At 44.5% G+C, this 25,274-nt stretch overlaps 1 protein-coding gene across 6 annotated transcripts in view; it reads right to left on the reverse strand.

Moving 5' to 3' along the window:
* LOC131955500 (muscle, skeletal receptor tyrosine protein kinase) overlaps window positions 1-25,274 on the reverse strand; it is a 65,932-nt gene that overhangs the window by 18,621 nt on the left and 22,037 nt on the right. For 4 of the 6 annotated variants that reach the window (XM_059319634.1, XM_059319638.1, XM_059319637.1 and 1 more), the window contains one exon: window positions 2,717-2,744. In XM_059319634.1, coding sequence (XP_059175617.1) covers window positions 2,717-2,744 — 28 coding nt within the window. The remainder of the gene's footprint in view (window positions 1-2,716; window positions 2,745-25,274) is intronic. The other 2 variants (XM_059319639.1, XM_059319636.1) reach the window with 1 other exon arrangement.

Here is a 25,274-nt window from a genome sequence, read left to right on the forward strand (position 1 = left end):
GGTGAATGTGGCGAAACGCCCCCCCCTTATCATGTGGATGTGGCGAGACGTCTTACTCCAGGTGGATGTCGTGAGACGTCCTACCCCAGGTGGATGTGGCGAGACGTCATACCTCATGTGGATGTGGTGAAGTGTCTTACCCCAGGTGGATGTGGCGAGACGTCTTACCCCAGGTGGATGTGTCAAGACGTCTTACCCCAGGTGGATGTGGCGAGACGTCTTACCCCAGGTGGATGTGGAAGGACGTCTTACCCCAGGTGGATGTGGCGAGACGTCTTACCTCAGGTGGATGAGGCAAGACGTCTTACCCCAGGTGGATGTGGAAGGACGTCTTACCCCAGGTGGATGTGGCAAGACGTCTTACCCCAGGTGGATGTGGCGAGACGTCTTACCCCAGGTGGATGTGGTGAGACGTCTTACCCCAGGTGGATGTGGTGAGACGTCTTTCCCCAGGTGGATGTGGCGAGACGTCTTACCCCAGATGGATGTGGTGAAATGTCTTACACCCAGGTGGGTGTGGATGAACACCCTCTCCTCACGTAAAGGGGCACTAGAAAGTGTACAGGGTCAGATACACCCCAAACAGATGGATGCCCACCCCACATCAAGAGGTTGCCCCCCCCCCCCACCAATCAGAAAGATGTGTTCCCTCCCCGCCCCCCACCACAACCTCTTTAAACGGTGCACGTAGAAGATTATAAGCAATGAAATAACGCTGTGGCAAGTTCTAATAAACCATATCACCCACTGCAATCTTCCCCTATCAGCACCAGCTGGACGTGACAGAGGCTTATCTCCCCTTGCGTGTTTACGTTCTCCCGTCTTTTTTCTCGGCACTTTTTAAATACTCTCTAAACAATAGTCAAATGAATGGCTACGGGAAACTCATATTTTAACCTTCAGATTTTCTTGTTTTACTGGATGTAATGTCTGGTGTCTTGAGAGAATGGATGTTTAACTGTCTTGCTTAGTGGCTGAGTCTTAATTAGTTTCAATTAATGAACAATATTTAATTATAGCCAATTAATGTAGCTTCCAAGATTGAAGTTTATGCAGAAGTAACACATGTTTCGCTGAGGCAGGATTCCAGTCTTGTAGGCAAGATATTCACAGTTTGCATGTTGAGTACGTTTAGCTAACTCAGCTAAGCGACGTCTGCCACTTTAAAATGTAGCAACAGCAGTCTTGGCGCCAGTACAATTGTTGTAGTGGTGTGGAAGTTAAAATCTCAAGTCTAGAACAACCAACAAAGTTTATGACTGATGTCAGTAGCATGACTTGACTGATGCCGTAACCCTGACTTGACTGGTGCTATATGCTGACTTGACTGGTGCTATGATCCTAACTTGACTGATGCTATGATCGTGACTTGACTGGTGCTATGTGCTGACTTGACTGATGCTATGATCCTGACTTGACTGGTGCTATATGCTGACTTGACTGATGCTATGATCCTAACTTGACTGATGCTATGATCGTGACTTGACTGGTGCTATGTGCTGACTTGACTGATGCTATGATCCTGACTTGACTGGTGCTATATGCTGACTTGACTGATGCTATGATCCTAACTTGACTGATGCTATATGCTGACTTGACTGATGCTATGATCCTGACTTGACTGGTGCTTTAACCCTGACTTGACTGATGCTATGATCGTGACTTGACTGATGACGTAACCCTGACTTGAGTGATGCTATGATCCTGACTTGACTGAAGCAAGTAGCCAGTTTGCTTATGTTTACTGTGCGCGTCTGTCAGATGACGTCATCGTGGCGGCCCTAACATCCGGTACAGGCCGGATAAGGGCGTGATGTAAAACATTTGTTCCCCACTTATCAGCACGCCAACATTTGCAGGGCAAATGTTTAGAGGGTACAGCCCCCCCCTCCCTCACCCCCTACCACTCAACTGCCCCACCCCCAAAGACAAATGTTTAGAGGGTACATCCCCCCTCCCTCACCCCCTATCACTCAACTGCCCCCACCCCCAAAGACAAATATTTAGTGGGCACCATCCTCCCCTCCCTCACCTACCATCACTCTACTGCCCCCACCCCCTTCCTTAAGACAAGTGTTTAGTGGGTACAATCCCCTCCCCCCCTCTCCAAATGTTTAGTGAGCACCATCCTCCCCTCCCTCCCCCACGTACTGCCCACACCCCTCCCAGTTGAAATTTTGATTGACCATATAAAATACAGGCACAATGACACAGTGCTGAGTAATCCTGTATGACGGTTGGATGTGGGTATGGTGTCATAGAATTGTGTAAATCGCTAACATTTGTCGGAAAACAGTTTTCGAATATTTGTCAATGCGCATCTCGCGATCTATAAATAAATACACATCTCGCGATCTATAAATAAATACACATCTCGCGATCTATAAATAAATACACATCTCGCGATCAATAAATAAATACACATCTCGAGATTTCAAAACATCGCGTTCGTCGAGAGCTGTAAGCTGAGATATCTTTATTCAGAGTTGTCCTTTTGGCGTTTTACAGTGTATAGTTGGCTGTTATACAGTCTGTAGTTAGTTAAAACGCCGACTCCTCTATTTGACTTCTTCAAGTGATGTAAAACGTGTATCAGACAGAAGACACACAGAAGAAAACACACATTAGACACAAAAACAAGAGACGAAACCAACAATCTGTCAATCCGGACAAACACAAATGTCTAAATATAGAAACAAAAATGTTGAGTACTCACGCGCTCTGGGTAACGCCTGGGTCGTCTGCTTGCACATGCAAGAAAAGGAAAATAATCCACGTTAAAATCATTCTCAGAAATCTCAGTGGTGTGGGGGGTCAGAGTTCACACGGTGTTTAAACACCCGAACACAAGTCATGGACACAAATTTGTATCAGTCAGTGACGTCATATCCCACGGTTTTAATCAGTGACGTCACATCCTCTGCTCTCAATGAGTGACGTCACATCCCATGAATTGAATCCGTTTTGTCTAATTACATTACTGGTAGCACCATGTAGCCTAATGCACGTCTCGGTAGCATTGAGCTACACGTGTGTGACTAATACATCAGCTGATCAATGACGTCCATCTACCAGTGTCGGCCGTATCACTAGAGAGGGAGATGGGGCAAGTAATGACCACTGTGAGGTGGAATCAATCACGCCGGCACACCTAATAGTCCAACATTTCATTAACTACCTGGATAGGTTCATTTACCCCCGGGGCGGGCTGGTAGACTTTCAGACGTGCTACGTACGTTTTTAACACAGTCCACACCCACACACGTACACACACCGGCTACACATTCACTCAATACATTGACACACTGTACATTCGCACACCATGAGCTATCGTGAGATCACTGAGTTCAATGATCGGGGCCGAACTATTGGCCCTCCCCCAATCCCGCTATATACAAGTTCATCTTATGAGACACACGAGATATGGGAGAAGTTATGTGAAGTAATACAGTCGCCATAGTTACTGAGGTAACAGACACAGCATTAAGGTAAGTAAGACTAGTTAGGTAAATCACATCACTCAAGTAATAAGTTATATCATTCAAGTAAGTCACATCACTCAGGTAACAGTAACATTATGTAAGTAACAAGACTGGAGTAACAAAAAAGTAAAAAAGTGGTAAAGTGTAAAACATTTCCTCCATCAAACCGAATCCACTCCTCCAGTATTTAGAAAAACTTACGAGTTAACCAGCCCCCTTCATTACTCCAGATAAAAATCTCAACTATTTTTACGTCAAACCAAACGAATCCATTCAATACGACCCGCAGTTCCTCTAGTCTTGGTGACCTTTGATAAATGTGGATGTGGGGCAGAGAGTGAGCAACACCAATGAAGCGTGAGATTTTTAATAGGACAACGTCTAGGGGGGGGGGGTGGTCATGGAGGCAGGTCATGAAGACGGGGGTCATGGAGTCGGTCAAGGAGACGGTGATCATGAAGACGGGGGTCATGGAGACTGCGGTCATGAAGGCGGGGGTCATAATGACCGGGGTCATAAAGTCATGGAGACGGGGGTCATGAAGACGGGGGTCATGGAGATTTTCATCAGATCACCACATGGCCAGATTTCTCCCATCCAAAGGTCCTATTTGTTTTGACTCGTCAGAGGCGATAACTGGGTAATTCCAACGACGTGCAGGTGAGTGAAAGCTGAAGGACAAGCTGGCAAATGCCAGGCCAGGATGACACGCAGGCCGTGAACTTCAATCGGCGCGAGAGGTTAATCCCTCCCTCCAGAATCATCGCCCGGTGGAAATAGTTTGCTATTTCTCATCTATTCTCCGGAAGGGGGGGGGGGATAGTTTTCTATTAACCATCCATCCTCCCGGTATTAAAATCAGTTCGCCAGGAAATCAAAGTCTGCCATGAATTTTTAAATCAGTTTTCTACTTCAACAACCGAGCTTTTAAAAAAGACTGGGAAGGGGGGGGGGGGGGGCGCGGAGAGAGAAGAAATCGTAAACACTTAAACTACACTTGAGTTATATTAATATTTTCTTGTTCAAGATTAAAGTCAGCTTTCAGTAATACACATTGTATTTCATATAAGTTTTATATTTATATTTTCAAGTTTTTAAAACTATTTTGACACACTCTTTTTAGAGTTGTGATTTCCGATAGCGCGCGTTTCTCTAAATAAAAAAAAAACGGGAACTTCCCATCGAGTTCCCAGAAAAAAAAAGATCACTTGGCGCCCAGAGGAATAAATCTCAACAAAGACGCCGTGGTATGACACAGCATGGCCCGACAATGGATTAAAACACAAAGAAAGTCAAAGGATGGGACAAAGAAAGCTGGGGGGTTGAATATCTGAAGACACGATTAGCGCGCTGATCAATAGCACATCAATCAGCTACGGCCCGCTTCTTTCTTTGTCGACGGCAAGACGGGAATAGGGTGGTGTAGTATTGTCATACTGCGGCACTTCATCACTTGTACGGCACAACATCACATCTACGGCACAACATCACATCTACGGCACAACATCACATATACGGCACAACATCACATTTACGGCACTACATCACATCTACGGCAAGACGGGAATCGGGTGGGGTGGTATTGTCATACTGCGGCACATCATCACTTGTACGGCACAACATCACATCTACGGCACAACATCACATCTACGGCACAACATCACAACTTCGGCACAACATCACACACACAGGCGGACTGGTCTACCGGGAAAAAGCTTTTAAAAATGTCCCGGGCCTCGTGGACACAGCCAGTCCACCCTTGATCAAATCCACGACAAATTATCATACCCGAGGCACATCAGCCACATCATCACTAATACGGCAATCAAACTTACGACTCCCAATGACTTTTATCTACAACTCACAATAACACCAACGGCTCAATGTTATTACACATCACTGAAAAATCCACGGCCCCCACTTACAATTACGGCTTCCGACGACATTTACTGCTCCCGCACATACACCTACAGCTCCAAATGTCATCTAACTTACAGCTACAAATGTCATCTAACCTACGGCTCACGCTGACTTCTACGGCTCATGGTGACACCAAAGATAAATGTGGTTAAAACTTTCATACATGTAAATAAAACACGTTTTGACTCTCTTTCTCTCTCTCTTTATATATATATATATACTAGCCGTCCCGGCCAGGCCCTGCTCTGGCTTCTGTGAAAAACCTTTCTGTTAAAGACCATTACCTGTGTGTTTAGTAATCATCATAAACCCGGCATTGCACACCCAAACCAAAACCAAAACAACAAAACGCAAACATAACGCTAACACAATTACAAATACAAACGAAAACAAAAACCTAACAACTAACCCAACCACAACCACAAACACCAATACGAACACAAAGAAAAAAACAAACGAAAAAGCAAACGAAAACAAACCAAATCCAAATGCAAAACCAACCACAAACCCAAAGAAAAAAACACAAACGAAAAAACAAACGAAAACAAACCAAATACAAACGCAAAACCAACCACAAACACAAATACAAACACAAACGCAAAGAAAATAAAACACAAACGAAAACGAAAAAAGAAAGAACAAAAACGAACCAAACCAAAACGCAACCACTTTTGAACTCACGCGAACGTATATACCATAGCGTACACCGGAAGGCCCGGGGCGCCAAATAGCACCCTGTCGGGGTGCCGGAGGACGCCCGGATTTGATTCACTTAAAGACTATAGTAACCTTTCTTATCCATAGTCTATCGCACTGTTAAAAACAAAACTATGCAGCATAGTGCTCACATGATAGCCCAGGGTGCCAAATCGAACCGTGCAAGGGCGCCGGCGGACGCGCCTGTTTCAATTTAGTGAACAAAAATGATAATACTCCAAGAAATAAACATATAGGATTTGTAGGACCTGGCTTATTAAATGTTATTGATTTAAAAAAAAATATTGAACAGTATGTTCAGTGTATAGAATAAATAAAAGGCAGTGTTAAAAATACCTAACGACATTGCACTTAATCAATCCCCGCTAATTATGTAATTATTTTTTTTTTCTTAACACCAAAAACAAAGTAATAAAATGTAAATTCTTTCTTCTTAAGAATTTTTTTTATTAAAGGGAAGTAACTGTGCAGTCACTACATTTCCGACACAATTTTAGAAATTTTATAAACGTCGATACATTTTTTAAAAATTTTATGTCGCGTTCATAATTAAAAATTATTCTTCTAAGTAAATACAGTGAAAATTGTTTTTAAAGACTTACAATGGTAATTTTTTGACTCGTAAATTTAGACTATGAGTACGATAAAAAATCTAACACTTAAATCCATAGAAGTGTCAACGACAAACTTTTTTGCCACACGTTACAGAACTGAGCTTTATATATTAGACTAGCCGTCCCGGCCAGGCCCTGCTCTGGCTTCTGTGAAAAACCTTTCTGTTAAAGACCATCACCTGTGTGTTTAGTAATCATCATAAACCCGGCATTGCCCACCCAAACCACAACCAACCAAAACCAAAACAACAAAACGCAAACATAACGCTAACACAATTACAAATACAAACGAAAACAAAAACTTACAACAAACCAACCACAACCACAAACACCATTACGAACACAAAGAAAAAAGCAAACGAAAACAAACCAAATCCAAACGCAAAACCAACCACAAACACATATACAAACCCAAAGAAAAAAACATAAACGAAAAAGCAAACGAAAACAAACCAAATCCAAACGCAAAACCAACCACAAACCCAAAGAAAAAAACACAAAAGAAAAAACAAACGAAAACAAACCAAATCCAAACGCAAAACCAACCTCAAACACAAATACAAACACAAACCCAATGAAAATAAAACACAAACGAAAACGAAAAAAGAAAGAACAAAAACGAACCAAATCAAAACGCAACCTCTAACGCAAACCCAACCTAAACACAAAGAAAACACTAACGCGAATATAAACGCAAAGTGCTCACGGGACTGAATCGCCTGCTTCAACTTAATAAACGACTATAGTACCCCAACTTATTCATAGTCTTTTGCACTCACTTTAATGAACGTAGGCGCGAAACCGAACACGGGATGCCCGGGACCCCAAATAGCACCCTGTCTGGGCGCCAGAGGACGCACCATGACGTCACCGCCTGATTGAACTTAGTAAACGCCTACAGTGCATAACTTATTCATAGTCTTTTTAACTCACGCGAACGTAGATACCATAGCGTACACCGGAAGGCCCGGGGCGCCAAATAGCACCCTGTCGGGGTGCCGGAGGACGCCCGGATTTGATTCACTAAAGACTATAGTAACCTTTCTTATCCATAGTCTATCGCACTGTTCAAAACAAAATTATGCAGCATAGCGCTCACATGACAGCCCAGGGTGCCAAATCGAACCGTGCAGGGGCGCCGGCCGACGCGCCTGTTTCAATTTAGTGAACAAAAATGATAATACTCCAAGCTTATCCGTAAATGGAAAGAAATAAACGTATAGGATTTGTAGGACCTGGCTTATTAAATGTTATTGATTTAAAAAAAAATAATAATTATTGAACAGTATGTTCAGTGTATAGAATAAATAAAAGGCAGTGTTAAAAATACCTAACGACATTGCACTTAATCAATCCCCGCTAATTATGTAATTTTTTTTTTATTTCTTAACACCAAAAACAAAGTAATAAAATGTAAATTCTTTCTTTTTAAGAATTTTTTTTTATTAAAGGGAAGTAACTGTGCAGTCAATACATTTCCGACACAATTTTAGAAATTTTATAAACGTCGATACACTTTTTAAAAATTTTATGTCGCGTTCATAATTGAAAATTATTCTTCTAAGTAAATAGAATGAAAATTGTTTTTAAAGACTTTCAATGGTAATTTTTTGACTCGTACATTTAGACTGTGAGCACGATAAAAAATCTAACACTTAAATCCATAGAACTGTCAACGACAAACTTTTTTTTTTTTTGCCACACGTTACAGAACTGAGCTTTATATATTAGATATATATATATATATATATATATATATATATATATATATATATATATATATATATATATATATATATATATGCCCTTTATATACAAAGTATATAAAAAATACTTGTGTATCTGAAATCCACCTTTTATAAGGCCACGGACGTAAATCTGCAAATGCAACTCACTAAACTATTTTCACATATAAACTATTTTCACGTTCCCTAGAGAGCTATTCTAAAAGCGAGCACACACACACAACTTGTCCCAGAATTGCACACGTCCACAAATCAAGACTCGGTGGTTAGCTCGGGTATGATTCAAGACTTCCAGTACTCTGGTAAACACGAGAGTAAACGTGAACCATGTGAGCAGCGTCGTCAACGGTTAGTGGACCAAAGAAGTGCTCACTGCGCCGGCCGCGCACGTGAGTCGCGTACCCCGGCGCTGGGTGGGGCGCTATGGTGAGTACAAGTATTCGTCTCTCTCACGGCTTGACTGTCTCATTCAGCGTCGGTGTCGGCTCGTCTTTCAGCCCACTGTAAACACCCGCATGGTTTATTACACACACAAATGTTCGTCCTTTAGAAATGCTTTTGAAAATAAAAATAAAATAATAGCTTCAGAGTTCATTCGGTCTGTTTAAACGATCAGTAAAATTATATATCTCAATCTATTTTTTTTTTAAAAGTGTGTTGAAATCCTGTGAAGTTGGGTGGTTGGCAGACTAGTTGGGTGGTTGGTAGACCTTGGGGTGTGTAGTTGTTGAGATGTACTGCAGGATACTGAGGAATGTAGGGCCATGAAGACTGACTGGTACTTGCTGGTCATATTTGCTGACCTGATGTGGATATGTGGTGTTTAAGAAAAGAGATCATATAAGCATTGGTAGATGCGACTACCAGTTACATGGAATCAAGGGGAGAGGGTAGGTAGTTAACGGCACAGATGTAAGTTCAAGATGACTTTAAAGACTGCATGATATCAGCAAATGGCTACATATTACTATGGTGTGGGGAATCGATAGGTGGGACCTCTCTAGTAAGTCTTGTTGCTTGTGTTGATTTCTTATGTAGCAAACGTTAACCCTATATGTAGACAGTACATGGTGCAAGTGCTACCCGCTATTCATTCACGTAATCAGTGCCAGCCACTCATGTAGCCATAGTTCAAGTGCTACCCGCTAGTCTCTCATGTAATCAGTGGTAGCCGCTAGTCCCACATCCAGTGCTACCCACTAGCCCCTTATGTAGCCATAGTTCAAGTGCTACCCGCTAGTCTCTCATGTAATCAGTGCTACCCGCTAGTCTCTCATGTAATCAGTGGTACCCGCTAGTCCCACATCCAGTGCTACCCACTATCACAGACCATCCTACAGTACTCATCTTACCCTGGCCCAGCGATACAAGTCAAGGGAAGGTAAACACGTGTCTGATATTAACATTCAGTCGTACGCTTCATGCGTGTTGGTGGCGCCACCAAGTAGTTCATGCTTGTTTCGTACTGGCGGCGCCATCAGGGTCACAAGACATCACATTCACTTAAGGATCCAAACTTCGGGACCTGGTCAGCGACTGACCCCAGTATCAGACGTTCCTAGAGTTCGTTTTTTTAGTGATGTGTTGACCGGATCCAAACGTTAGAACAATAAAAATAATAATAATAATATGCCATAACCCCACCCATGTCCACAGCAGAGAAGGCAGATAGAGGCTGGCACCCAAAACCGTAAATCTCCAAGCACTGTTTGAGCCTCAGTACACAGACCTCGGATAGACAAAAAAAAAACGTATGCATCACTACAGCCGTAGACCCAGCTACAGCCTGCCTTGGCTAATACAGCCGTGGACCCCTATACAGCCTGCCCTGGCTAATACAGCCGTAGACCCAGTTACAGCATGCATTAGCTAAAACAGTCGTAGACACCTCTACAGCCTGCGCTAGCTAATACAGCCGTAGGTCCAGCTACAGCCTGCCCTAGCTAATACAGCCGTAGGTCCAGCTACAGCCTGCCCTGGCTAATACAGCCGTAGACCCCTCTACAGCCTGCCCTAGCTAAAACAGCCGTAGACCCCTCTACAGCCTGCCCTAGCTAATACAGCCGTAGACCCCTCTACAGCCTGCCCTGGCTAATACAGCCGTAGACCCCTCTACAGCCTGCCCTGGCTAAAACAGCCGTGGACCCCTGTAAAAAAACACATCAAGCCCCACGTATTGGTCCCATCTGACTAGCCCAGCGAGAAAGGTTAACGATGTTATGGCGGGGACAAACCCCTGAAGCCCACAAGTCATCCTATTCCCACTTTCATTAAAAACAAACAAAGCCTGGGTTGGGGTGCAGGCTGAGTCACGAATGGCGGGTGGCTTCCCCTCAAGTCTTTCATGTCAAGAAAAAAGCCATGCATTAAACGACGCCAGCCCATGATTTGATGTAGCTTATTGGTTCTAGTTAGTGATGGCTCGCAGACTGTGGTGGGGTGTTTGGTTTCCATGGCAGCCACACGCGGGTACCCTACAATAGATAGAGTTACTCACCCTTACGTCAGCACCGGGTGGCGCGTGTTTCTATTATGTCGAGACAATTACCTAGACCAGTTCACTGTGGGGGGAGAAAAAGTCTAAGGATAATATTTTACTCCGGCACCCCCCAGGTCCAGTCGTTAGGGGGGATGCCAGTTGTGTGGCAATAGTTCCATCCCTCACACGTTAGGGGAATGTGTGGCAATAGTTCCGTCTTTCACAAGTTAGGGGAATGTGTGGCAATAGTTCCGTCTTTCACAAGTTAGGGGAATGTGTGGCAATAGTTCCAACCATCACACGTTAGGGGAATGTGTGGCAATAGTTCCAACCCTCACACGTTAGGGGAATGTGTGGCAATAGTTCCAATCCTCACAAGTTAGGGGAATGTGTGGCAATAGTTCCAACCCTCACAAGGTAGGGCAATGTGTGGCAATAGTTCCAACCCTCACACGTGAGGGGAATGTGTGGCAATAGTTTCAACCCTCAGAAGTTAGGGGAATGGTGTGGAAATAGTTCCAACTGTTACAAGTTAGGGGAACGCCCAAAATAAATTAAATTAAACAGGCCATTGGTCCAGATTTTTATTTTTTGACAGCCCATTATTTAGACTGGACAGACCAGCTGTAAGACTGGACAGACCAGCTGTAAGACTGGACAGGCCAGTGTAAGATTGGACAGACCAGCTGTAAGACTGGACAGACCAGCTATATGACCAGCTGTAAGACTGGACAGACCAGCTGTAAGACTGGACAGACCAGCTATAAGACTGGACAGACCAGCTGTAAGACTGGACAGACCAGCTGTAAGACTGGACAGACCAGCTGTAAGACTGGACAGGTCAGCTATATGACCAGCTGTAAGACTGGACAGACCAGCTGTAAGACTGGACAGGCCAACTGGACAGGCCAACTGGACAGACCAGCTGTAAGACTGGACAGGCCAACTGGACAGGCCAACTGGACAGACCAGCTGTAAGACTGGACAGGCCAACTGGACAGGCCAACTGGACAGGCCAACTGGACAGACCAGCTGTAAGACTGGACAGGCCAGCTATAAGACTGGACTGTAAAACTGAAAGTGCATTAAGTCCACGTGATAAAGAAAACCTTTCTAAGCTGGTCACCCCCCCCCCCCCCCATGTTATGCCAACACCAGAAAGATCCATTAGGACGGACCGGGCTAATTATTCCGTACATTGTTGGTAAGCTTTCACCGAGCGGTGCCCCACAGTTTTCCTACACAAACAAAATATACCAGCCTTTCATCTGATGCTATTTTAGGACACGGAAACTAAGATCAACACCAAACCCACTGAGGCATTATGGGTAAGATTTCTGTGTAACTCGGCACACAGGAGCAAGGACTGGAGGGAACCTTTGGCAAATAACAGGGAACATATTGCCTGCAAGTTTTTGTTATGGAGGTATGGGGAGCACAACAATGGGCCCACGGACCAACACTCTACCACGCAAATAGCTTGTTTTTCTGGAGGTGGGATGAAAGGCAGGGAAATTAAACAATCAGACCGGTACAGGGGGGGGGGGCTGACTTTCTACTCTACATCTAGAAGTGTAGAGATAAACAAATGTTTTTTATTGTGAAATCACGCACATGACTTTTTTTAGTAGTGAGTACTAGAAGACAGAAAAATAGAGCTATTTCATTCCCCCCTCCCCTCACATCACCATTCCCGCCCCCGTTGGTATTGTACGCCATTTTGACTTGACGATCCAATTTTGGAGTCTATTCATTTTGGAACTACTGTTAACCTTTTTTTCCCCTTTAAAACACATCCGAATGCTGCATCCAGATCAAACTAATATAGTCAAGCGAAAAGCGCTTGATGAAATGTGTGGTTTGTGATAGCAGAATTTATAACTGCTAGTCACACAAGTAAAATTAAACATGAATTTTTGCCTGACCACCATTTTATCATAAACTGGCCAATGTTTAATGATAAGCTAAACACCATTTAACTATCAACAGACCACTATTTAACAAAAAGCTGACCACCGTTTTTAACCATAAACTGACCTCTAATTAACGTAAGCTAACCACTGTTTAATCATTAACTGACCACTGTTTAACCATTAGCTGGCCACAGTTTAACTATTAGTTGACGACTATTTAACCAGCGAAAAATGAAAAAGGGTAGCAAGTTTTAAACATTTTTTTATGAGCCTCCCTATGTTTCCAGCATGTAGTACTACAACCAATGGCGCTACGCTCCTGCGATGTCTGTGGTGTTAAAGTCTTGATAAAATGTTGTGAAGAAAAGCTAGAGAACAAGTGTGGTGTGTGGCACACAATTGATATTGAAGGCCCAATGGCGCTATGCCTGTGGTGTTAAAGTCTTGATAAAATGTTGTGAAGACAAGCTAGAGAACAAGTGTGGTGTGTGGCACACAATTGATATTGAAGGCTCAATGACGCTAAGCCTGCGATGTCTGTGGTGTTAAAGTCTTGATAAAATGTTGTGAAGAAAAGCTAGAGAACAAGTGTGGTGTGTGGCACACAATTGATATTGAAGGCTCAATGACGCTGTGTTCCTGAGATGTCTGTGGTGTTAAAGTCTTGATAAAATGTTGTGAAGACAAGCTAGAGAACAAGTGTGGTGTGTGGCACACAATTGATATTGAAGGCTCAATGACGCTATGTTCCTGCGATTTCTGTGGTGTTAAAGTCTTGATAAAATGTTGTGAAAGAAAGCTAGAGAACAAGTGTGGTGTGTGGCACACAACTGATATTGAGTGGCCAATGTGGCAGCTGGCCCAGACTCCCGTCTCTAGCGGGGAGAGAAGCGCGCCGGTCGGGAATCGGAGCAGCTTCATCTTGATGTTTCGTTGATTGGCTACATCAGTCAAACAGGGGGATAGACAAGGTGAAACACAAATAATCGCACGGTGTAGGTGTCTAGACGGGCAGATCAGATTATCATCTAGCCCGCACGTTACAAATGATGTACAAATGATAAACTGACTCAACGATTTCCCCCGTCACTGGGTCGAGTTTGAGAAGTTGTCAAATAAAAGGTGCAGGTCGTTAGCGACTGTCAGCTACTGACTCGAGATTTTCATCTACAGCTGTCATCGTCTGCACAGGCTGGAAACTTTTTTTTTAAAGACATTTTTTAAACGTGATGGATCCGTTGGACTAGGACCAGCCCATATCCCTGGACTCTCCAACCAGCCCATATCTCTGGACTCTCCATCCAGCCCATATCCCTGACTCTCCATCCAGCCCATATCCATGGTCTCTCCATCCAGCCCATATCCATGGACTCTCCATCCAGCCCATATCTCTGGACTCTCCAACCATCCCATATCCATGGACTCTCCATCCATTCCATATCTCTGGACTCTCCATCCAGCCCATATCCCTGGACTCTCCAACCAGCCCATATCCATGGACTCTCCATCCATTCCATATCTCTGGACTCTCCATCCAGCCCATATCCCTGGACTCTCCAACCAGCCCATATCCCTGACTCTCCATCCAGCCCATATCCATGGACTCTCCATCCATTCCATATCTCTGGACTCTCCATCCAGCCCATATCCCTGGACTCTCCAACCATCCCATATCCCTGACTCTCCAACCAGCCCATATCCCTGGACTCTCCAACCAGCCCATACCCCTGGACTCTCCAACCAGCCCATATCCCTGACTCTCCAACCAGCCCATATCCATGGACTCTCCATCCATTCCATATCTCTGGACTCTCCATCCAGCCCATATCTCTGGACTCACCAACCAGCCCATATCCCTGGACTCTCCATCCAGCCCATATCTCTGGACTCACCAACCAGCCCATATCCCTGGACTCTCCAACCAGCCCATATCTCTGGACTCTCCAACCAGCCCATATCCATGGACTCTCCATCCATCCCATATCCCTGGACTCTCCATCCAGCCCTTATTAGACTCTCCAAACAGCCCATATCTCTGGACTCTCCATCCAGCCCATATCCCTGGACTCTCCATCCAGCCCATATCCCTGGACTCTCCATCCAGCCCATATCCCTACTCTCTGATGATGTTTTAGCCCAAAGTTCCCACAAGCCCCCACCAAGTATACCCCTCCCCCCCCTCCCCCACACGACCTTTATAGATGCTGACATCCCCCAGCCCAAAGCTCTTGTTTATTTTTCCGCGCGGTGCTAAAGTTTCAAGAGAAGCCGCCTGGCTCTCCCTCCTCGCTGCCCAGACGGGCCTCACAATCAAACGTCGCGAGACGAAGGAACTAGCCACTTCCGCCAGAGTGACGTCACTCAAAGCTGTCAGAAATATAAAAATGTCAAGCTGGTGGGGTACGATCGTATTTCAAAAGTTTCTTCTCTCGTCTATCAACGTTAATCAGCGAGTACAAGAGATGAAAGACCAGCGATATTTTAGGCGGGCAATAAGCCGAGCTATACCAGAGAGGGGAAAAAACTATTTTAAGAAATATAAATATTTGCATTCACGTCGAAATGCTATGGAATTAAAAATAAAGATAATATTTATAATATTTAATTTAAAAAAAAAACACCACTTCGCGAGCAGGTAAATTTTTTTTCCTCATACAAACAACATCGAATTCACGAACCAACAGTTCCATATCTCACTGGTGCGCCTCTGCCCCCACCCCCTTACCCACCAGCGGACAAACGGCCAAAATGCACTCATTCAACTAATTTTTTTATGGTCTAGCCCCCCCCCCCCCTCCCCAAGCGGATGGTCCTTTTTGCACCTACAACTTATTTTGCCCCCCCCCCTCCCCACCACTTCATGGCCGGTGGAAAAACGTCCCTAATGTACTCAACAAATTTTGTTATGGTCCATTCCTCCCCCTCCCCCCCCTCCCCCAGTGGACAAGCGGTCTAATGTACTTAACAAATTTTGTTATGGTCCGGCGAGGCTGGTAAAACCGTGCGCTACTTCCACGGCCATTAAACCCAGCACCACTAATGCCAGCACCATTGTTTACACTTAAACCGTCCACCAGACGAACCCAAGTGGCGCAGCTCGCTTGTTTTCAAGTAGAGCTTTAGATCACTTGATTTCTACCTGCCTATTAACCTTGTTAGTTTGTATAAGACTCCTACATCAGCCTTGTCGGGCGCCATTTACAGAACAGCAAGTACTAGAATTTTTCCCTCACGGAATGAACTTGTACAAATCTGGAACCTAACGCACTAACGTACTCACTAGAACGTTTTATTTTTTCTCGGAATTAACTCGTACAAATCTGGAAGCAAAGGGCTTAATTGGACTTTTTATTTTTCTTCTTGAATTAACTTAAACAGATCAAAACGTACCAACGCACTTAACCACAGCAAACCTTCCAAACACGAGGTCTAAGAAGAAAACCTACCAGTCAGATAACAAATCTCATCCACCTTTTATTTCTTCTTCTATTCGCTTATTATCAGAAACTTCATTAAAAAAAAACAAGAAAAATTATTTTGTTTGCATAAAGATTAAAAATATAAAATAAATAGACCAACCCCCTTCCGAGGTTAACAGATAAACACATCAGGCTTAGCATTTGTTTTCCTTCATTTCATGTTTGTTTTTCCACGGCTATTGAGAAAACGTTTGCACATGCCCAGTCAGCGAATAAATAAAATGAGTTTAACCAGCTTCTGTGTAATGAACAGAGCTTAATAGTTAGGCAATAATTTATAATGTATCGGCAATGTGTTCCTAACATATAGCTACCGGCTCCTTCTCATTCGTTCTTCGTGTTCAAAATCCGAGAGAAAAAAAACCCAACACGGGGCCTGCATGAATAAATGAGCTAGTGGCTTGTGTTTAAAGTCGGTGCGGGCTGACAAAGGAGATTTCAATCTTGTACACGAGAAACATCTGCCCTAAGAACAACACTTGAAGAGTGCGCTCCCCCTACAGATGGTCTCAATTCCAACATTTTGGTCTGCAGTCCTAATCAAATATGTTTTCTGATTTGAGAGACCCCGCTAGCTTCAAAATGCCTCGCAAGTCTGGAGAACACATTCGCTGGGGCTACGGGGGAGGGGGGGGGGGGAGAGCAAATTGGACAAGGCGTTTACACTGGGTGTACGGCAAGATGGACAGGAAGTTAACGGCTACGTGGTGGACATGAAGTTAACGGCTACGTGGACAGGACGTTAACAGCTACGTGGACAGGACGTTAACAGCTACGTGGACAGGAAGTTAACGGCTAGGTGGACAGGAAGTTAACGGCTACGTGGACAGGAAGTTAACGGCGACGTGGACAGGAAGTTAACGGCTAGGTGGACAGGAAGTTAACGGCTACGTGGACAGGAAGTTAACGGCTACATGGACAGCAGAAACAAACAGCGGGTACACCAACAGCAGAGGCAAACAGCGGGTACACCAACAACAGAGACAGCGGGTACACCAACAGAGACAAACAGCGGGTACACCAACAGCAGAGAGAAACAGCGGGTACACGAACAGAGGCAAACAGCGGGTACACCAACAGCAGAGGCAAACAGCGGGTACACCAACAGAGACAAACAGCGGGTACACGAACAGAGACAAACAGCGGGTACACCAACAGCAGAGGCAAACAGCGGGTACACCAACAGCAGAGGCAAACAGCGGGTACACCAACAGCAGAGGCAAACAGCGGGTACACCAACAGCAGAGACAAACAGCGGGTACACGAACAGAGGCAAACAGCGGGTACACCAACAGCAGAGGCAAACAGCGGGTACACCAACAGAGACAAACAGCGGGTACATCAACAGCAGAGGCAAACAGCGGGTACACCAACAGAGACAAACAGCGGGTACACCAACAGAGACAAACAGCGGGTACACGAACAGAGGCAAACAGCGGGTACACCAACAGCAGAGGCAAACAGCGGGTACACCAACAGAGACAAACAGCGGGTACACGAACAGAGACAAACAGCGGGTACACCAACAGCAGAGGCAAACAGCGGGTACACCAACAGCAGAGGCAAACAGCGGGTACACCAACAGAGACAAACAGCGGGTACACGAACAGAGACAAACAGCGGGTACACCAACAGCAGAGGCAAACAGCGGGTACACCAACAGCAGAGGCAAACAGCGGGTACATCAAAAGCAGAAACAGCGGGTACACCAACAGCAGAGACAAACTGCTGACACCACTTGTGTCACGTGGCGCTAACTCACCAAATGCCATCAGGATTGCTGATTTATTTACTCTAATTACCGCCCCTGCTTTTAACGCGGCGTGAACGTTCGTGTACACGAATCGGACCGGAATGGCACCGGTTTTACGAGCGTTGAAATGTCAGCCGTCATAACTCGGGCCAGACACAACTGCAGGCAGATAATTGCTGACAACTTTAGACTACAACATCTCCCATCTCTCTCTCGAGGATACCATGATACAAGATACTCGGAGTCTGTCATTCGTTACACGTCACCACCCACCACTCTCCTGGTAATATTTCCAGTCTTCAGGGGGCGTGAACCGCCAATTACATTTGGGAGTTGTGCGCTCTTGAGCGGTTTTTTAAATGGGGAACAATTCATTGATGAGCACAATCTGGCCAATTACATCAACAACCTAGACATCTGCGCATGCGCTAGTAAGCTGTTGGCGTGAAGCACTCTAGCTTTTAACGACACTGAAGTAGCGTAACACCGGGCAGGTGGGGGCCATATTGCCTTGTCGTGTTTGTCTCCACGTTCATTCACTCAAGCCATTTATTGCATGTTACATCGGCATGTTTTCATACAGTTGGCTAGGCTTTATGTGTGATTTGGTGGCGTGATACAACGGATAAACTGCAGGGGACAAAGGAATATACGGCAATATATGTGGATTTGGTGGCTTGATACGACGGAAAAACTGCTGGGGACAAAGGAATATACGGCAATATATGTGGATTTGCTGGCTTGATACGACGGATAAACTGCAGGGGACAAAGGAATATACGGCAATATATGTGGATTTGCTGGCTTGATACGACGCATAAACTGCAGGGGACAAAGGAATATACGGCAATATATGTGGATTTGCTGGCTTGATACGACGGAAAAACTGCTGGGGACAAAGGAATATACGGCAATATATGTGGATTTGCTGGCTTGATACGACGGATAAACTGCAGGGGACAAAGGAATATACGGCAATATATGTGGATTTGCTGGCTTGATACGACGGATAAACTGCTGGGGACAAAGGAATATACGGCAATATATGTGGATTTGCTGGCTTGATACGACGGATAAACTGCAGGGGACAAAGGAATATACGGCAATATATGTGGATTTGCTGGCTTGATACGACGGAAAAACTGCTGGGGACAAAGGAATATACGGCAATATATGTGGATTTGCTGGCTTGATACGACGGATAAACTGCAGGGGACAAAGGAATATACGGCAATATATGTGGATTTGCTGGCTTGATACGACGGATAAACTGCTGGGGACAAAGGAATATACGGCAATATATGTGGATTTGCTGGCTTGATACGACGGATAAACTGCAGGGGACAAAGGAATATACGGCAATATATGTGGATTTGCTGGCTTGATACGACGGAAAAACTGCTGGGGACAAAGGAATATACGGCAATATATGTGGATTTGCTGGCTTGATACGACGGATAAACTGCAGGGGACAAAGGAATATACGGCAATATATGTGGATTTGCTGGCTTGATACGACGCATAAACTGCAGGGGACAAAGGAATATACGGCAATATATGTGGATTTGCTGGCTTGATACGACGGAAAAACTGCTGGGGACAAAGGAATATACGGCAATATATGTGGATTTGCTGGCTTGATACGACGGATAAACTGCAGGGGACAAAGGAATATACGGCAATATATGTGGATTTGCTGGCTTGATACGACGGATAAACTGCTGGGGACAAAGGAATATACGGCAATATATGTGGATTTGCTGGCTTGATACGACGGATAAACTGCAGGGGACAAAGGAATATACGGCAATATATGTGGATTTGCTGGCTTGATACGACGGAAAAACTGCTGGGGACAAAGGAATATACGGCAATATATGTGGATTTGCTGGCTTGATACGACGGATAAACTGCAGGGGACAAAGGAATATACGGCAATATATGTGGATTTGCTGGCTTGATACGACGGATAAACTGCTGGGGACAAAGGAATATACGGCAATATATGTGGATTTGCTGGCTTGATACGACGGATAAACTGCAGGGGACAAAGGAATATACGGCAATATATGTGGATTTGCTGGCTTGATACGACGGAAAAACTGCTGGGGACAAAGGAATATACGGCAATATATGTGGATTTGCTGGCTTGATACGACGGATAAACTGCAGGGGACAAAGGAATATACGGCAATATATGTGGATTTGCTGGCTTGATACGACGGATAAACTGCTGGGGACAAAGGAATATACGGCAATATATGTGGATTTGCTGGCTTGATACGACGGATAAACTGCAGGGGACAAAGGAATATACGGCAATATATGTGGATTTGCTGGCTTGATACGACGGAAAAACTGCTGGGGACAAAGGAATATACGGCAACAAACGTGGATTTCCATACAGACGACTTCCCAGCAGGCTATGTGTTTTTTCTCACAATCTCAAACAACTGTAGTCCCAGCTACCAAAAAGCTACAAGCGACTAAGACGGCCCAATAACCAAGATGGCCCTAGCTACTAAGACGGCTCAATAACCAAGATGGCCCTAGCTACTAAGATAGCTCTAGCCCAAGACGATCCCTTCCAACAAGACGGCACCAAAAAACCAGAACGAATGAGGGTCCAAGACTTCCCAGCGAGAATGTAACGAAAGATTTAAGTCCACAGTTAAGTCAGCTGTCTCGTTGGTTTAAAGCTTCAGCACAAATTTACTGGCAGTCTCGCGATGTTTAGTAGTTGGTGTCGTACCACTCAAATTTTATTCGTGCCTAACCACACAAACTTGAACCACCATACATCATGTTGTCTCACCACACAAACTTGAACCACCATACATCATGTTGTCTCACCACACAAACTTGAACCACCATACATCATGTCTCACCTCATAAATGTACTGCTGTCTCACAACACATCTCCCCCCTCTAGACTAGAACACAACACTTGCATTACTACACTAATTAACAACAACTAACAAAAAAAAATCATCAATTTCCTAAGCAAGAAACAAAACAAGTTTTAAAAATTTAGCGAAAACCCATCCATTATTTAAAAGAAGATAATTTTCTCCGGAAGTTATATAATGTATTTGTGGTATTAGATATTTTTCTCTGGGAATTATCTGTTTGTGGTATTAGATATTTTTCTCTGGGTTATCTGTTTGTGGTATTCCCCCTGGAAGCCAAGATCTAATAAAGCCATCAGTTTAACGCAAAGAAAACCCCTCGTTACAATTGATTGCATTCCGCCCATGTTGAAGGCGATACACCACAGCTAGTCGAGACCAATCAGTTCAAGAGGTTTCTGTCTTACATTACCCAGTGTCAACACTGACAGGTAGGGGGCATAAATTACAATCACTGCTGCAGTTTTACAAGAGGTGGAACGTTATATGGGGGGGGGGTGATGGGTCAGTATAAAGGTGATGTATGAGGACAGTTTAGTGGACACTGATGGGACAGTGTGTGGTGTGGATGTCGTGCTAAATACCGATACGCTGTCTGGGTGGGCTGTAGGTGGTGGATAAGGTTGTGGTCACTGGTTGGTGTAGTGGTGAGTGGTGTAGTGGTCAAACGATCAAGGCGACGACTTGTGGGCCCACGGTAGGGGGGTATAGGACATTAGCCCCCGTCTATTACCCCCTATCCCCTGGGTAATTAGCATCCTACCCCAACTCTCAATAGGTAATGGCAGGGGTAATCACTCCAAGTGTTAGTGTATGTGCGTGTTGGGAAGGGGGTAATTGACGGGTGTAGGGGGTAATGTCCTGTTTCCACCAGTGGTGATGTCTAATGTGGAGGACATTACAAATCTACGCCAGATTGTGTTTGACAGTCGGCGCTGGTCACAAATCTAGCGGACTCATCTAGTGGACGACCTGAGCTCACCACTGTCCAGTGTGTAGAGGACTGGTACCTGGACACCGTAGGAACAACGTTACACTACAAATCTGACAAGACACATTTAAACTTCCTGCTATCACCAGACCGGTCACTCCGACCAGCCCACGTGACCTGCTCACGCTGCCACCACACCCCCGCATATCTTAACGAGGTCCTGGCACGCCCCGATGAACAAACAAACGCCCCCAGCTTCCACCCCAGCCCCCCTCAGCGCCCCATGTATCCAAGTTTTCTTAGCTGATAAAACACTTGCTCTAACCCTGATGGTTGTTTCAAGCCGAACGTGTTATTCAAGGGAGTAAATAGTCAGTTTTAAAATAACTTTATTCCACCAAGTAAATAAACAAACATTTCCACATGACTAGCCTAGCGCGTGGGACCTAATACCGGTAAAAAAAAATTAATTCGCTTAATTTTGTGGATCCCGGGAGAAACCTGCCTTATCTTTCAACCAAAGGGAAGTAAGTCTCATGTCAAGATAAGACAACTCCTTTCAAGTGTTCTCCGTGGCGAGGATGCTTTAAAAAGCTCATTTATCACGGGAATGTAAGAGCCCAGCGTGACATCGCCCTTATCTTCCAACAATCATTGTGCGTGTACTCAGCTTTCGACCCAACAATCACAACCCATTGCCTCCCTCATTTCTTACGCGCCCGTCTTTCATTTATTTCTTGTATTAGCCACACATACACAACAGAAACACCAACCACGTTGCAATAGCTTAAAACAAAAAAGTTGCTTCAATAGTTACGTAGAAAACAGAAGTTGGAGCAAGGGAGGCAATTCGGTTAGGTTTTTGTGCATATCAATTACTTCCCTTTAATTAATTTAGTTAATACGCAAATGTGGTCTATCAAAACATAAAGTCAATGTTTTTTATTTTTTCCTGCGTGTTTTAAAACGGGGGCCTTTTAAAGTACACAAGCAGCGGAAACAAAGCGTGTTTAGAACAAAGACATCTGAATGTTCTAGCAGTTGTGGGGCTGGGTCCATCTGGTGTTGATGGCTGCCGGGGTGGGGGCGGCCGTCTGTTTGTCTTCAGTACGAATATTTAAACATGATTAACATCGGGGGATGAATAAAACATACGCGCTTATTGAGCGTATGTTGGTTCACCCGTACGCCAGGGGGGAAGGGAGTGAACCCCACCTAATCCGCATCATTCATCTGGCGAGAAAATATGTGACCTTAATGGTGAGTTCTCTCCCCTTACCCGGGGTTAGCCGAGTTTTCTCCCCTAAATCACCCCCACCCCCCTTATAAATCTGCTGACGATCGGTAGACCAAATGCTGAGGTCTGTGTGATGTTCTGTGAGTCGGTAAATTTAATCCGTGTCAATTTTAGAAGGTACGGGGGAAAAAATGAAATGAAAGTTATCTACAAGGGTAAGGAAAAATCAAAGGTAAAGAAACGTTTTAACAGCTTCAGAAGTTTCTGGAAGACTATCAACCGCAAGGGAAGATCCGTACACAGGTCAATGACATTTAGCATTGAAGTGTTGCAGAAGGACCAAAGGCAACAGGACCAAAGACAGAAGATGAGAGAGTCAGGCTACTTGTATGGGTGATTACACCTAGTTGTATCAGTCTCTATAGGGCTGGGACTGGCAACATTACAATGAGATGAGTAGCTAAAAGGCTCGGGATTTACGCGTCACGTACAATCATAGGAATACAGCCAGAGATGGGGAGGGGGCGGATTTGATGGGAAATGTAAAATGATAAAACACCGGTCATCAAGTGCAGGGACATAACTCTGGAGATTAGGAGTGATTTATGAGTGACCACTGGTCAGCTGGATGTATCCGCCTGTCGACAGACCGCACGCACGGCTGACAAGTCAGGTGGGTCAGTGAGGTCAAGAGTTGGGGGATTATGTCCGCTAGTTTTATCGTGCCCTGGCCAATGTTAAGTCCGAGTGGACAACCTTTCACCTGTAGCTTCAGGTGGAACCAACAGGTGTACAAGCTCACCCCTGGTCCAGTCAAACCCTCATACGTTCCAACTCACTAACTCACCAATGTGGAATTCTCTCTTCCACATGTCTCACATAGCGTGTATTTAACGATGCTGAAGAGAACAAACAAATCAGTTGGTGTGGGCGATCCAGACTTAGCAGTTGGCGACGGCAGCAGAGAATGATTGCATGCTACAACTGGCTACTGGCAGTTCCGGACGGACGCAGGCTGGGGGATAGGTCGGCCGATGGCATTATCAAGTAACAGCTCATGGCCCGTGGAGGGGCTCTCGACTTGCGCTATATTGGCGTCTAATCGCAGCCATAAAACTTGTATCCAGGTCAGATTAGGGCCACCCACAACTCACGATCAGATGGATACATCTGCTCCACCTATATTTACACCTAACTATATATTTAGGCATCATATATATATATATATATATATATATATATATATATATATATATATATATATATATATATATATATATATATCCTAAAACGTATTTAGATAACAATATACAAGCATTAATTAACGACAAGAGAGATATACTGTGTGACGTTTTGAAGCAGTTTTTCTCTCTCCACATGAGTAGATTGCAATGAGCGGACAGAGAAAGCCAGCCCTCGTCCAGTGGGTCTAGCGAGAACCTGACTCCACGTCTCGCCGAGTGATCAGCAGACGACAGATTGAGACTCGTGGCGACAAAACAAAGGCCGAGGCGAGAACAAAAAGTGCCGGACGATGACTGAAGACTGTCCGCGCTCGATCAGGAAACTCCCTCCATCTGGTGGGATTAGAAGACATGGGCATATGGCGGACAATACATCAGAGCACAAGCTGATGGACGACGTGTATCACGGAGTACTGGGAATGTAAATAAAATCATAGGTTTCACACTCACGTATAAACATATAAAGAACCTCTTGTTAATTATTATTCGGTATACGTATATATATATATATATATATATATATAAATATATATATATATATATATATATATATATATATATATATATATATATATATATATATATATATATATATTTATTTATTTACCCACCCCAATATCTAATTATCCGAAGATTTTCATCACTTGTAAGAACCCGATGAAGGATATCGGGGAGGCTAGGCTACATGTACAAAGAAACCCAGCACAAAAAAGTCTATGTTGACAGTTGGTAAATTACGCAAGAGATGACGGGCAGGGTTCGAGCCTATCACCACCCCGCCCCCGGCAAGGATGGATGTTTATGGGAGTGTCAGCACAGGATCGAAAACATCTGGGCGCAAGAAATACTCC

The sequence above is a fragment of the Physella acuta genome, unplaced genomic scaffold (assembly GCF_028476545.2).
Source record: "Physella acuta isolate Inbredline_101_S28 unplaced genomic scaffold, ASM2847654v3 ptg001070l, whole genome shotgun sequence".
Taxonomy (NCBI): Eukaryota; Metazoa; Mollusca; class Gastropoda; family Physidae; genus Physella; species Physella acuta.